Source organism: Notamacropus eugenii, chromosome 4 (assembly GCF_028372415.1).
Source record: "Notamacropus eugenii isolate mMacEug1 chromosome 4, mMacEug1.pri_v2, whole genome shotgun sequence".
NCBI lineage: Eukaryota > Metazoa > Chordata > Mammalia > Diprotodontia > Macropodidae > Notamacropus > Notamacropus eugenii.
Window position 1 is genome coordinate 14,074,399 of NC_092875.1, and position 15,719 is coordinate 14,090,117.

General features: G+C 56.1%; 1 protein-coding gene across 11 annotated transcripts in view; it reads right to left on the reverse strand.

Moving 5' to 3' along the window:
* The window catches only part of SMTN (smoothelin), a 38,216-nt gene extending 25,870 nt beyond the window's left edge, over positions 1-12,346 (reverse strand). For 10 of the 11 annotated variants that reach the window (XR_011965243.1, XM_072599903.1, XM_072599904.1 and 7 more), the window contains exons 1-2: positions 11,551-11,690; positions 8,266-8,425 (exon numbers count right to left, since the gene is read on the reverse strand). Coding sequence is in view for 10 of the 11 variants with exons in the window: in XM_072599903.1 (XP_072456004.1) it covers positions 8,266-8,316 (51 nt within the window). In the remaining variant the exon portion in view is untranslated. Of the gene's footprint in view, positions 1-8,265; positions 8,426-11,550; positions 11,691-12,139 lie in introns of those variants that run through there. The other variant, XM_072599902.1, reaches the window with a different exon arrangement.
* Positions 12,347-15,719: the final 3,373 nt, after the last annotated feature.

Consider the following 15,719-nt stretch of genomic DNA (forward strand, 5'->3'; position numbering starts at 1 on the left):
GGAGGAGACTGGACAGGAGGGGAAGAAGGTGGGGGGCAGAGAGGAAGAGGGAGCAGAAGAGGAAGGTCAAAGGGAAAGGAGAAGAAGAGGGGCAGTGGGGAGGGTGGAAGGCAGGAGACTTTGGGGGAGGCTCAGGGCGAAAGGACTACTATCTCCACCTGGCAAAGGGGAAGCAGCAGCAGCAGCTCCTCCAGGATGGGACTGGGGCAGCCCCAGTGGGGTGGGGGCCAGCCCAGGGGAAGCAGCCATCACCACCTCACCTGGCAGGCCCAGGCTGGGGTGGGACTGTCAGGGTCCCCAGCCAAGTCCCTGGATGCTCTGAGGACATTGCACCCGTTTTCTCGGTTCCTTCCAAGGAAGAGTGACCATGGGAATTCATTCACCCCAGGGGCAGCAGTGCTGGTAGGTTGGGCCATCCCCCAGCTTCCTGGGGGGTGGGGAGGGATGTCTGACAGGAAGGACTCCCAGACCAGGGCTGTTTCCTCCACACTGGAGAGGCCTTAGGGCCAGCCAAGTCCCCTCTCAGGGTCTCAGTTTTCTCTCCTGTCAATTCATGGGGTGGGATTAGATGTGTGAACATGGGCAGGTCCCTTCCCCTCAGAATCAGTTTCCCCATCTATAAAATAAGGATAATAGTGCCCTTGGTCCTCATGACTTCACAGGATGGTCAGGAGGATGGGAAAAGACTTGGAAAGGTTTAAAGGGCCATAGGGATTGCTGAAATTCTTATTGCTGTCATATTATTAGCTCTGCTGAGCTTGGCTGCTGTGCTCTGAGCCCCATCCCAGGCCTCATATTCTGTGTTTTAAGTTCCTAAGAACTTAGTTCTAAGGCCTTGGAACAGGGGATGTCAGAGGTGGGAGGGGCCTTAGAACAGGGAATAGACAATGGCAGGGGATGTAAGCAGGTAGGGAAGCATTTGTACAAGGTGAGAACTGGGTTCTCCTGACTCTACCAGTCACTCAAGGTGTGACTTTGGGCCAATCTTGACCCTCTCTGGCCTCAATTTCCTCATCTGCAAAATAAAGGGGTTGGCCTCCATGCTGGCGAGTGGTCCTGTTTGCCCCTGCTCTAAGGTCCCTTCCAAGGTCTGAGCCACTGGAATGGCCAACATCTAGGCTTAGGGACAACGTGGATCACCCCCTGCTGAGAAAGCTGACATTCCTTCTCTATCCACCCCAGGCTCCAGAGTTTACCTGAGAAACTCCTCAAAGGCCCTCTTCCCAGCCTTGCCAGCTCTGGCCTGGCCCGAGGAGTAGGAGTGGGGGGGTCCTGGGCTGAGGGCATCTTGGGCTGGACTGGGCTGGGCCCTGGTCCTGGGAGGTTGTGATTTTCCTTCAGAGGTTGGGGATAGGGCGAAGGAGGCCAGCCCAATTTCCAAGGCAAGAGGCCTTCTTCAGCTCCCCCAAAAGTCCCTGTCCTGAGTCACCTTGCTGAGATGATAGGCAAGGGGGGAGATTTGGGCTTGGCAGCCTACCCATCCCTGCTGCCCACTTGCTGAGTGACCTTCAGCAGACCCCTCCCCCAGGCTTCCTTTGTCTGTAAGATGAGACTAAGGTCCCCCAGACTAAATCTTCCACAGAAGCTATGGCCTGGGAGCTGCTGCACACCGGCTGGTCTGGGCCTGCAGAGGTCCACCCAGGCCTCTGGATCTTCACCTTTCTTGGGTCAGAAATTGAAAGATGGATTATAAAGGAAACCACTTATATTCAAAAGAGGATGAAAATTCAAAGAGACAAATTACATTCACAGACCCTGGGTCAAGAACCCCTGGCCCAGATCACCTCTAGAGACTTTTCCTCTCCCCTCCTCTCCAGTTTTCAAAACTGCCCCAGTTCTGACATTCTGTATTCTAAGACCTCTCCCAGGTCTGACAGAGGCTGTTTCATGTTCTAAGGCTCCTCCCAGCTCTGACAGAGGCTGTTCCATGTTCTAAGTCTTCTTCTAGCTCTGACAGAGGTTATTCTATGTTTAAGACCCCCTCCCAGCTCTGACAGAGACCATTCTATGTTCTAAGTTCCCTCCCAGCTCTGAAAAAGGTCATTCCATATTCTAAGGTTCCTCCCAGCTCTGACGTCTCAGGATCCTGGGGTCCTGGGCCCCTCTTCTAGGCCCAGCCTGAGCAACCAGGAAGGCAAAGAGTTAGGGGGACCTGGCCCCTACTAAGTGAGTCAGTCTAATGTCCCTCCTCAAGGTCCACGCTCTGATTGAGCTCAGGCATCCCCGGTTAGACATTAACAGTTCTGGTCAGGGCAGGAGACAGGTCACTCTGGCCAGCCATCAGGAGGGTTTATGCATTGTGTGGCCTCTGAGGGCCTTCTGGCTGAGTCTTCCAATTCTGAGACTTTGATCTAATCCAATCCCAGAAGCATCATCTCTGCACCTACTCTGTGATAGGCACAGTATTAGGTGATCCACCACCACCATCACCACCACCACCACCACCACCACCACCACCACCATCAGCACCATCAGCACCACCATCAGCACCACCATCAGCACCACCATCACCACCACCACCACCACCATCACTACCACCACCATCACTACCATCACCATCACCACCACCATCACCACCACCACCACAAACCAGTCCCTCCCCTGACGGAGTTTACATGCTATTGGAGGCAAGGAGGGGGGAATTTTATCTCACTCATCAAAACCTGGTGGGGAAAGCCAACTAATGAGGAAAATGGCCAGGGTGAGAGTTGGGGGAGGGGGTGGTTTGGAGGGGGAGGAGGGTCCTCCTAGCATTTAGAGGCCGTGGGGTTCTGCCACCAGGTGGTCCAGTATGCAGATAGGTCACTCTCCTCCTCCCAGCAGGGAGATGGTTAATGAGTCAACAGGAAAAATACAAAGGGTTATTGTCTGCAGCAGCGGTGGGAGGGGCGGGGTAGCCTCCCAGGTCCAGCGTCAATCTTCCAGCCAGTTAGAACAAGCCACCTTCAGACACTGGGAGGAAAAGCCTTCTGAGCAGGGGAAGTGGGGTGGGGGAGAAGAAAAAGGAAAAGCTCCCAAGAGGTCTCCCTTTGCTCTCTTATTGAACCAACAGCCCTGGGGCCTGGCCACTAAGTGCTGCTGACAGATATTACTCCCATTTTACAGAAGAGAAAACAGGCCTGGGAAGGTGAAGGCCCTGCCCAGGGAACCATGGAGACCGGAATCCAACTGAGTTCTCCCAGGGCCATAGTAAAGAACTGGAAGATCAGGCCTCTTATTTTAGGGAGGAGGAAACTGAGGCCCAGAGTAGTTAAGTGACTTGCCCAAGGTCACAGAACAAATCCATGGCTGAGCTAGGATTGGAACCCAGGTCTCCTGACTCTGAGCCTAGATACTGTGGTTCCCACTGACAGAATGCAGACTCCAGGACAATCTGGGTATCCAGGGGCACTGTATCTTTGGCCTCTGTATACAGTTAGGGATTAATCAATGGAAGTGCTCCATACCGCCTGGCAGTTGAACACCTTTGTTTTATAAACTGCAGCCTGGTTAGAGGATGAGAGGTTCTGGGAGGAGCCTCCCCCAGGACAGATGGGCACTAAGTCCCAGAGCCCAGGTGCTGAGATCCAGGCCAGGGTGCTGCCCCTGCCCTGGGGGGGTGGGGTTCTGTGGGACCCTGGGAGCAACCTGTGTGAACCTGCTTCATGGCTCACATTCACTCAAAGGGACCACACTGGAACCTGATCTGACTGAAGGAGGGAGCCCCAGGGGAGTCAAGCCCTTACCTCTCTCAAGGACAGCTTTGCTCTGGTGCATTAAATTGGGGACTTTCAAAAGGTTTGGGGGAGCCAGGGAAACCAAGGAGCGCATTCCTCTCAATTTTGACAATCTATTGTGCTTAAAACCTAAGATATCCCCAGCTCTGAGGCCCCTCCCAGCCCTGACATCCCCTGTCCTCAGGCCCCTCCCAGCCCTGACATCCCCTGTCCTCAGGCCCCTCCCAGCCCTGACACCCCCTGTCCTCAGGCCCCTCCCAGCCCTGATACCCCCTGTCCTCAGGCCCCTCCCAGCCCTGACACCCCCTGTCCTCAGGCCCCTCCCAGCCCTGACATCCCCTGTTCTTAGGCCCCTCCCAGCCCTGACATCCCCTGTTCTCAGGCCCTGAATTGTGAAGCTGAAGCACCATCCTCTGTCATCATCCCTCAGCCTCTGGTTTTGTGGCTCCTACACATCTCACCCCTCCCCTCTCCCAAGCAGGGAGTGCCCATGGGCAGCAGCTGGTTTTCTTTAAATCAGCCAATGATGCCCATTGGCAGTTGGACCCCACCCCTGAGCCAAGGAGCTTGGGTGTCGCTTGCTGCTCACTGGCTGGGCCAGGATGGCTGAGGTTGGGAAGAGGGAGCCCAGGCTTTGGGGCTGGAGTGGATGGTTAAGGCTGGAGGGAGGGGGAGGTTCAGGAGACCAGGATTGGGGAAGGGGGCAGCCATGGCAGAGGCTGATGGTGGGGGCTGGGAGGGCCATGGTTTGGATAGTCAGGGGTGCTAGGTTGGGGGGTGGGGGGAGGCCGTAGGGTCTGGGGGAGGGGTGATTTGGACAGTGGATGTTGCACTGGCGGAGGGGGGTGCGCTGTGGCTGGTCCTCAGGGTCTCTTTCCACTCCCTGTTCCCCTGTCTGACACAGGTCCAGCCACAGTCCCAGCTGGGATCCCCAGCCCCTCCCAGGCCCAGCTGTTGCCACGTGCAGCCCCCAGCCCAGCCCTCAGCCCAGCCCTCAGGAATGTGTGGGAAGGAAACAGGAAGGGGGCTGAGAGTCCAAACCTCCCAGGATGGAGCGAGGTGGGGGTGGGGGAGCCCTGGGGAAGCCTGGGAAAGCTAGGGACCCAGAAGAGGCTGAGGGGCCACAGGGCCGGAAGGTGGGGACAGGAGCCCCCGTGATCCAGCAGTGGCCCGGAGTCGAGTTTTCCCTTATATGGACTTATCTTCTCCCAGAACCCCTGGTCGGGACCAGGAGCCAAGAAGCAGCAGCCGGTGGAGAGCGGGGATCCCTGTGCCAAAGCAGGAAAGCTAGGGGCTGAGGCACCCTCCCCTCCCTCAGCAACCACCCCCACATGCCCTGGGGGTGTGGGAGTGAGAGACAGAGGCCTATCCTCTGCTCCCCTGCCCCCCAGAAAAGAGGGGTAGGAGGGAGAAACAAGGAGGAAGGAAAAGAGAATGGAGGGGAAGAGAGGGGAGGAAGAGGGAAGTGGGAGTCTCCTCTCCCCTCCCTCTCTCATTCAGTCCATCCATCTGTCTATCCATCGATTCATCTATCCATCCATCCGTCCATCCATCCATCCGTCTGTCCATCTGTCCATTTGTCCACCTATCCATCCATCTGTCCATCCATCTCTCCTTCCCTCTCTCCCTCCCTCCCTCCAGTTGAAGATGCAAACCAGACATGTTGGCTCTAGCTGACAAGGTTGGCAGGCCACAGAGAAGGGAACAAGAGAGATCCTTGGCTGGGAGTCCTGGGATCCTAGATCTTCAGCTGGAGGGGACCCCTTCCTTAAAGGGGGAAACCTAGGCCCAGAGAAGTGGATGGACTTATCCAAGGTCACACTGGGTGTGAGCTGCTGAGGGAACTTAATCCCATGTCCTTGGGTTCACATGGGGCCATCTTTCCGTGGCCTAGGTCCTAGCCTGTCCCTGCTGCTGTGGGGCTGTTTCCCCATCTATGAAAGGAAGGGATCTGCCAACATAGTCTTGGACATCCCTTTCCATTCCCACCCAAGGCTCACTCTGGGGAGACACCCTCCTAGGCTGGGGACTCCTTCCCACCGACTCTCCCACCTCTGATCCTTTGCTCCCCTCCTCGCTGGCTGACCTCCGAACACCTCTGATGTCTTCTCTTAGAAGGGTCCCCTGAGCACTCCCGGGGGTTCCCTTCTTGCCCACTGGACCTCATGTAGCCCTTCACCACGTTCTAGAATGCTTCCCAGGGCATGGGAGGATTACCACCACCCACGATGGTGTCTCACTGTCGTCCTAGGCTGGCAGCCCCAGCAGGACAGGACCTTGCCCAAGCTAGGAGCTTAATGGCCCCACTCAGGACTCTGAAAGCCAGAGGCATGCAACCAGCATGCAACAGCTAAGCCCTCACTGTATGACTAGGCCCTGCCTTGAAGGAGCTTATATTCTAATGGGGGAGATGCCCCAAAACAGGGGAGGAAAAACTAGACGAGGGCTGAGGTCTGAACAGGCCCTGAGTCCAACCTGCCCGTTTCCGTAGAGGAAGGAAGAGAGAGGGGGATGGGGAGGGAAACAGGGAGAAAATGAAAGAAAAGAAGAATGGGGGAAGAAGAGGGGAGAGGGAGGGAGGAAGAGGCCAGATGTCTCCAAGGATGGAGGCAGAGTTGAGCCTGGAGGCAGGGGCTCGGCCCCTAAACCCAAATGTCCTTGCCCCTCCAACACATGACTGATGCAGGCATACAAGGCAGTGCTGTATGAGGGCCTGGCGGGGCTGGGAGTGGGGCTGATGCTGGCATTCAAGGCTTGGAATGATCATGTTCTAAGTTACTGGGCTGGTCTTTCCTCCCTACAGGAAATGTACATACAGTGGGGCCCCCAAAGCCAAATGCTCCATGACCCCCTTCCCCATCCCGCCCTCAGCTTAGCCAGAGGTCTGCATAGTCAGCAGCCCTGTCTCTTCTCCCCTACTTCCTTCCTCTTGTCCCCTCCTGGCATCCCTCCCTTCCTTCCTCCTGAGGACGCTCTGGGGACACTGAGCTCCAAGGCCCTTTCTGGTGACTCCGAGCACTGTTCCCTCCCACTCCCTCCCAGCCACCTTCCCAGACCCATGGCAGAACCTGAGAACATGAGAAGCCAGGGAGCCCAGTAGCTCCTGGACCTCGAAGTCCCCCAACCTGGCTCCCCAGCCACTCAACTCCCCAGCTCCCTGGGCACTCTGACTCAAACTGACCATTTGGGCCCTCTCCCTTTATCTGACTTGGACTCCCTTGGATCAGACAACAGGCTCTGTCATGGGAGTCAAGGGTCCTATTTATCTTGGTAGAGCCAGTACTGAGCATGGAGGGTGCTTAATTAATGCGTCTTGAATGAATGGAGAGATGACTTATTGGATGAGAGCAGTCAAAGCTGGGAGGGGCCTTAGAATAGGGGATGTCAGAGCTGGGAAGGGCCTTAGAACAGGGAATGTCAGGGCTGGGAGGGGCCTTAGAACAGGGGACATCAGAACTGGAAGAGACTCAGATACTGTGCAGTCTGTGCCTCCCATTCTACAGATGAGGAAGAATGAGGCCCAGAGAGGCCCAGGGTCTTACTCAAGGCCACACCCATACTAAGTGGCTGAGCCAGGGCCTCCTGATCCCAAGTTAGTTATGGCATGTGCCTAGGTCACTAGACATTCTCTCTCAAGGCTGAGTGACCCTGGGGGATTAGGAGGAGGTGTCATGGTCATCCTCCAGAGTTGACCCTTGAGGGCTCAGGTCCAGCCGGGAGGACAAGGGAGGCTAGTTGGTGCCCTTGGCTGGGGCCTCTGGAGGCTGGCTGCCCTGGCCAAACTCCTTCCCTTGGGGCTGCCTCGTGGTTGGGGCTCAGTTTGGACCCAGAGCAGACAGGGTGGCAGTGGACCCTACCACACAGCTGCTCCTGCCCAGGGCAGAACTCATGACTTCTTTACTGTTTAATCAGGGGGTGGGGGAGAGGCGGGGCTGCCCACTGCAGACATGCTCAAACACTCTGTATTTGCAGCTTGGCACTGAGGAGGTAAATTCCACAGGGGCTCCAGAGCTGACCTAGTGAAACCACATTCTTGGCACAAGATACCCCAGACCCCCAAATTCCATTCCTTGGAATGAGGGGAAGCCCTTACTCTGGTGTAAGACTGAGCATCCTAGAAATCAGGACTTCCAGGTTCCAAGTCCTGGCTCTGCCCTTAGTCACTGTGTGGTTCTGGGCCTCAGTTTCTTAATCTGTAAAGTAAGGAGATGCTACTGTTCTGTCTAACTCATGGTGTTATTAAGAGGTTTAAATGGACGGCAAATGCCCCGCACACAGAGGGGATGAGGTGTCTCCATGCCCAAGCACCAGGAGGTCACTGGTGCTGAAGCTGCCAAACTCAGAGCCTGGATTTCAATCCTAGCTTGGTCCTTCACCAGCAGTCGGACCCTGGACAAAGCCATTCCTCCCTCAGAGCCTCCACTGGCTCCTCTGAAGAGCGGGGGTTTGGAGAGGAATGGTTGGAGTGTCTGTCGACACTGTGCCCTGACTTAGCAGCCCCACAGGATGATGGGAGGAAGGGGATGAGGGTGCTCCATGGCTCACTCACCAGCTTCCGCAGGGCTCCTTCATCCAGCCCGGCCAGGCCCTCATCCGCCATCTTACAGTCTCCAAGTGCTGCTCACTCTCAGGGACAATGCCAGGGGGCAGCCCTTGCTGGCTGCTGAAGTCTGGCCCTTGGGCTTTGCTAGGAGATTCTGCAACAAAGCCTGGATTGGGACCATGAGAAGAGGGGGAAGTGAGGCTGGGGTCAGATGGTTCGCTGTCCGACCAGTCCCATCCATCCTTCCTTCCTTCCTTCCTTCCTTCCTTCCTTCCTTCCTTCCTTCCTTCCTTCCTTCCTTCCTTCCTTCCTTCCTTCCCTCCCTCCCTCCCTCCCTCCCTCCCTCCCTCCCTCCCTCCCTCCTTCCTTCCTTCCTTCCTTCCTTCCTTCCTTCCTTCCTTCCTTCCTTCTCCAATAGTCTGGGTGAGGCCCCCTTGAGGCCTCCTCAAGTCACCCCCAGTCTATACCCAGGGTGGTATCATGGAAAAGAAGTAAGAAGACCTGGGTTGAGTCCATCCTCTCTGCAATGCCAATCCAATTTCTCATCTGTTCGGTGGAGATGCTTGGCCTACCTGCCTCAGTGGGTGTTTGTATGGCTCAAAAGAGACAAAGTGTAGAATATGCTCTGGAAACTTGAGGACACTGTGCAACCTCTTCTCACCACCATCATCATCATCTCTACCCACAGCTCACAGACTCAGTGTCTCGCAAGACCAGTTCTCATGCCTCTCTCCTCCTGGGGAGGAGGGCAGTGCTGGGGACTGACTCTCCCATTCTGGACCTACCAAGCACCTGACCACAGAAGGCATTTCATTAATGTTCCTTTAATACACGAAGGAACTGGTATCCCCAACTGGCTATCTGGAGTCAGAACTCACAAAACCTTTTAGTTGGGAGGGAGCTTAGAACAAGAAATGTCAGAAGTGGGGAGGGGCCTCAGAACAGGGGATGTCAGGGCTGGGAGGGGGCCTCAGAACAGGGGATGTCAGGGCTGGGAGGGGCCTCAGAACAGGGGATGGCAAAGCTCCAGGGCAGTTTAAAACAAGCAATGCCATGATAAAATGGGAAGGGGTCTAGCTCTGTAGCCACATAACCTGGGTTGGAATCCCAGCTCTGTCTCTCGCTCCGTGTGTGTGTGGGCAGGACTCCCCCTCTATGTGACTCCATTTTCTCAACATTAAAATCGAGTGTTGGCTAAGTTGGGTCCCCAGTAGACATGTGTCTGTTGGTAATACACTCCATATCCATCTTCTTCCCTGAGCCATACAACCGTCCCAGAGGCATGAATGACAGACAGAACCAGGCTGAGGTTCAGAGGTCTGCCTGGGCTCACATGGCTCATAAGAGTCAGAGGCAGGATTTGAACCCAGGTTTCTTGGGCTCCAGGCCCAGCTCCCTGATCCCTTTTTAGAACAGGAAGGGCCCTCAGGCTGGAGGAGGCTGGAGCTGGAATGGAGCCAAGCAATCCCCAGGCCAGAGAGGGGGATCAGCCTGCCAGGGGTCACACAGCTCATGAGTGGCAGAGGCTCAGAGAGGGCTGTTTGGAGTCCTTCTCACCAAACCAGGACATCTTCCACTCTCCTCCCTCATCACCTACAGATGTATGCCAGGGAAGCCAGCACCCACTTTGAGGGTAGAGCCGCCCAGCCCTCCCAGCTCCAGGGTACCCACCCATCCCACGTGGTTGGTGGCTCCCACACAGACACACAGACACAGACAGACACAAAGACAAAGACACAGACACAGACACAGACACAGACACAGACACACACACAGAGAAAGAGGGCCACCTCCCATGGCTCAGCTTTTTCTCTCCAGACAGGAGAGCCTGGAGCCCCTGACTCAGCCTGAGCCTGATTCTGTCAATCACGCTCTCAGCTCCTCCATGAGCCAGATCACCTGGGGAGCTCCTCCCCATCCTGTGCACCACCCACTACGGTCCTTACAGGAGGAGGCACCCCACAAAGGCCTGGTCTCCTCTCTCTGCCAGTAGCTGGGGAGTTACCCAAGCCCATGCCCGAGCCATCTCCATCCAATCAGGCCTTTGAGCACCCTCATGAGAGTGACTGGGAAGGTGGGGGAGTTGGGGCCCCATCTGGCAGGTACAGGAGGGACCTTGCCCTCCCTGCTCAGGCTAGCCTGTCAGGGTCACCTGTGGCAAGCATTTTTGTCGTCTTGGTCTCCTTGGGGCTCAGCACCCCACTCCAGGCAGGAATCTCCAGGTGAGCAGAGGTCATGACCAACAGGTGTCAAACTCAGGCCCTTCTGTCTGGAGGACCAGATGCACAGTAGGTGCGTGTGGGAGCTGTCAGCCATGTGGGATGAGTGGGGGCTGGGCAGGGCTTGTTCTCTGCCCTAAAAATGGGTGCTGGCCTCCCTTGGCATTACAGTCTGGAGGGAAGTGCTAGAGGCCTCCACCCTGTCCACAGGCCTCCCCCTCCCCGCCTCCATCACTGGGGTCACTTACTCAGAGTTGTGTTCTTTACTCCCATCTCTGTGCCCCCCCATCTACACCTTTCTGGCCCTTAAGATCCTGGGTGGGGGCCCTTCCCCAACCCTGGAGGAGCCAGGGGCCTTCAGAGGCTGCCAGGCAGCTCTGTGAAGTGCCTACTGTGTGCTCAGCACTGTGCAGACGCAGAGGATACAAAGAAAGTCTCTGGTACCCCTTGCTCCAGCCCCTCCTTCCTCTTCAGTCTGGGGGGGCCCTGCTCCCCATCCCATCTGAGCAGCGCCCTCCAGGAAGGAAGGAAGGCTGGTCTGAACTCCAGTCCCCTTTCTGTCCCTCCACACCTCTGGCCAGTGTCCTGCTGACCACGGAAGCGGCCCTTCCGGGAGAGCTCCGGCTATATGATGGCTCCCTAGACTGTGCAGTCCACCCTCACCTTCGGGCCTGTCTATGCGGTTCTGTGCCTCCCCCAGGGCTCATCTGCAAGGTCGGGCCACCCCTCAGGGTCCATCTACACAGTCCAGCCATCGTTCAGAGCCGGTCTAGTCGTTGTGGCTATGCCCCAGGGCCCGTCCCCACGGTCCTGCCATCCCTGAGCGCCCGTCTACGCGGTCCCGTGCCTGCCCCGGGCCCGTCTACGCGGTCCCGTGCCTGCCCCGGGGCCCGTCTACGCGGTCCCGTGCCTGCCCCAGGGCCCGTCCCCACGGTCCTGCCATCCCTGAGCGCCCGTCTACGCGGTCCCGTGCCTGCCCCAGGGCCCGTCTACGCGGTCCCGTGCCTGCCCCGGGGCCCGTCTACGCGGTCCCCCCGCCTCCGGCGCCCGCTCCGGCCGCCCACACACCCACCTGGGCTCGGTGACCCGCGCAGCCCCGCGCGCCCGGGCCCATGCACCGGCTCCGTCCGCCCCGCGCGCTCCGCTCAGTCGCCGTGGCCAGCCTCGGCTCCCCGCCCGCCCTCCGCTCCGCTACCGTCTCCCGGGGACACTGCCCGGCCCGCCCAGCCCGGCCTGAGTCCGGCTCCGCAAGCCCCGCCCCTCGGCCGCCGCCGCCGCCAATCCACCGCCTCTCCCCTCCCACCTCAGCCGTTTCCCTCCCGCGGTTGGCTCGATTTAATTTTAAGTCGCACCCCCTCACTGCAGCTCCTCCCTCCGATACAGGCCCGGCCGACTTGGCGCACAGCCTCCTGGGGGTTGTAGTCTTCAGCTGCTCCCTCCCCGCCTCCCCGCTTCCCCCACCTGGAGCCTGCCAACGCGGACTTGCTGGGGTCCTCCCCACTGCCGGGGCCTGAGAAGCAACCCCGCGCGGAGGGGGGCTGTCCGAAGTGGCTCCGGGGCGGGCGGCTGAGCTCACCCTTCCCTCCCTCTGCCTCTTTCTTTCTCTCCCCTTTGTTCCCAGCTGAGTTCGCCTCCTCTGACTCCGCCCAAGTCTCCCTTGCCTGCTAGAGTCCCTGGACGGGACGGGCTCCTGGGGCTGAGAAAGTGGGGCGGGGGGCGAAGGGAGGGCAACTCCTTGTCCCAGGAGCAAAGGTCCGAGCGCTGGAGCAAGGCTGGACTGCAGAGCATTGAGTAGGCGCCTCTTCCAGCGTCGGGCTAAGCTCCGCTTCGTCCAGAAGGTCACTGGTCCAATCCTTTGTATCAGGCACAAATCGAGGTCCAAGTAAGCAGGACTTGAACCCAGGTTCTCTGGCGACTAATCCCGAAGGAGGGTGGAGCAGACTCCCACTCCAGTTGGGCGGGGGGGAACCTCTTTCAATTTCCCTTCTCTGTTTATTTGAGGGCAACCCGGATATTTGCCAGGCTGGAGATAGGCAGGTACCCTGCGTTAAACTAGAACGGATGCTACGATGACGGGCGTAACCAGGGTCCCGTCGTCTCCCAGAGCCCCTCCCAGAGCTGGGGTCCTCACCAGCCAAGAGCCCTGGTGGTCTGGGGGAGAGGAGGCGCCTTCTTGCTATGTGTAGCTGGAGATATAGTGGATTCCCAGGCCACCCAGCCCGTCCAAGGGCCACAAGGAGGGAGGGCACGGGAAGGCAGAGGGATGCTGCCTGTCACAGATCTCTAATGCATTATCCCCCTAAGGCCTGGCCCAGCCAAACCAGGGACCCATGTCCCCCTAGCCTGGCCCGGAATGGAGGCGTCCTGACCTTCTGCCAGCACTCCGAGGATGTGTCAGCCAGTCGGGATGCAGACAACTGGCCAACTCAGGCATGGCCCAGCTGGGGAGACATGTACACTAATTAAGATTCAGTCACATGGAACTCAGATGGGGGAGAGGGGGGGAGCTTCCCTGCCTGGTGTGATGGAAGGATGGCTGAACTTGGTTTCAGAGGAAGGGTCTGAAGCCCAGCTCCCCCTCCTGTGAGCCAAGTGACCCTGGGCCACCCAGCCTTGCTTTCCTCATCTGCAAAATGGGGGGGGATAGTCCTAGCAACGAGTATTGGGAGGATCAAACGAAATGAGCTTTAGAAAGAGCTCAGCAAATTGCATTACACAGAGTAGGTGCTTAAGAGATACTTTTTCCTCCCAGACACCTTCCTTCCTTCTTTCCTTCCTCCCGTCCTAGGAACACTTGAAAGAATAAATAAAGGGATAACATTGTAACCAGTCTGAGCCTCAGTGTTCTCATCCCTACAATAGGAACAATAATTGTTGCTAATAATTCTGCTGAGACTCAGAGACTGTTTTTGCCACTTTGTGTAACTGAGATAAGATGTTTGGCTGCTCTAAGTATCAGTTTTCTCATCTGTAAAATGAATGTAGTGAAACAGTATGTCAGAGCTGTATGTGTGTGCGTGCGTGTGTCTGTGTCCCTACAAATGGGGGTGTCCTAGTCTTCTGGGTCTTAGAATCGAGAGTTACAAGGAACTTTAGAGTTCCACTTCTCTGAGGTCTGAAAGTTGAGTCTCCCTAATCTGCCTTGGAGGACTGCCAGTGACCAGGAGCTCACTATGTTGTAATATACCAGTATTTTAAAAAATGTGAATTCTTAAGACAGGCACCATTTCATTTGGGCCTTTATTCTTGGTGCTTAACATATAGTAGGTGCCTTGCACATAGTAGGTATGTTAAAAAGGATTGTTGAATGAAAACTTAGAGTTAGACAATTGACTTTTTGAATACATGTGCAGCACTTTATATTTAACCTTATTGAATTCTGTTTTGGTTCAGATGCTTTTTAGTCGCATCTGACTCCGTGAGCCCATTTAGAGTTCTCTTGGCAAAGATACTGGAGTGGTTTGCTAGTAAGTGTCTGAGGCTGCCTTACAACTCAGTCTGCCCTACTGCAGGCCTGTGTTCTATCCACCTAGCCGCCCAATTTACATTTTAGGGACAAACATGACGTCTATAGCAGTACAGTATTTGTCTGTTGATGCGTGTGTTTGTTTGAGGATGTGTGTATATGTATATATGTCTTTTTCTGTGTATGTGTATGGGTGCCCCTGTGTAAATGCTGGTCCACCTATGTGGGCCCATGACTGTACATGGAGTTCAAGCTGAAGGTATTAGATAGGGCCCTGGGCCTGCAGTCAGGAAGACCTGAGTTCAAATCTCAATCACAGAAACTTTCTGGCTCTGTGACCATGGGCAAGTCATTTCGCTGCTCTCTGACTCAATTTCCACATCTGTAAAATAGGGATAATCATAGCACCTACCTCTCAGAATTTTAGGGCCCAGCACATAGTAAGTACTTGATAAAGACTTGTTCCCTTCCTATCAATAATATGTTTTTAAGAAAGGAAATTAGACTCGATGACCCCTGAAGCTCCCTCTAACTCTAAACCCCAGGGCTGTGCCTCTCTCAGAGGCACAGGGCTGGAGGGTGCCCAGCTTCATGGTGGATCCGTGTTGATGGAGGTCCGGAGGTATCAGAGGCCAAGGAAGGAGCTGGAGCTGAGGGGATGGAGGGGATAAGAGGCAGGAATACTGGAGATGAAGAGGGCACTCTTAGCCACACCCAGTCCCTTCCAGGGAGGGAGGGGAAGGTTGGGGAGGCGTTGGGAGCAGAGAAAGATGGATGGATAGGAATTAGCCCCTCAGCCAATTACAATATTTTGCTCAGACCCAAACATTTGAAAATAAATATTTTAAAAATCTAGCTTGTGCCAGATCCATGAGTCACAGCCACCACCCACTGGGGGAGAACACCTTAGGTACAGAGTTGGGAGGGAGGGAGGGAGAAGGGGAGAGAACTGCCCTGTTCTCCTCTTTAGGCCCCAGCACCCAGGAAAGCTCAGAGCAATGGGGAAAAGAAAAAACCAGGGCCAGACAGATCTGGACCCAGTAGGAGGCTGAGAAGAGCCCCGGAGTCTGGAACAGGAGAACAGGGTTCCAGGCCTGCTTCTGCCAATGGCTGGTTATTTGACTTGGAGTGACTCACTTACTATTCTGGGCCTTCATTTCCTTCTTCTACAAAATAGTTATTACATGTGGGGGAAAATAGATGGTCAATGGTTCTTTTTGCCCTCCCTGCTCTGCCATCCCCTGTTCTAAGGCCCTGACACAGAGTGTCATCTGGCAGAGTCCATGAAGTCCAGACTCATCTAGAACCAAGAACTCAAGGGGAGAGCTGTGGGAAGCCCCTCCCAGTCTCCCCACCCCAATTCCTCCTCCCTTCATTCCTGGCCTCATCCACCCTGCTGCTATGGTTTCTAACCATGAACTGGACACAGCAGGGCCTGACCCAGGCAGCTGCCATCCTCCCCAGGTCCTCTTGTCTCCGTAACAAGTCCAGTGTCCTGGATGGAGCTTGGGGTGCATAACCGGAACCAGAAAAATCTGTTCTTGCTGGGAGCCCAGAAGTCAGAGCCTAGAGCAGGGGGAGGCAAGCCCTGAGGGTTGCCCCTGACCCGTCCTCTAGATTGGGCACTCCCCTGGATTGGATGGGGGGCATCACAGGGCATCCTGGTTGGCAGAGGTGGAGGCATCTGAAGTCCTAGCCATTTTCCTGCCCCATTTGGCTCTAGTCTAATCTGGTTAATTCAAACAGCATTTATTAAGCTCCTACTGTCTGTCAGG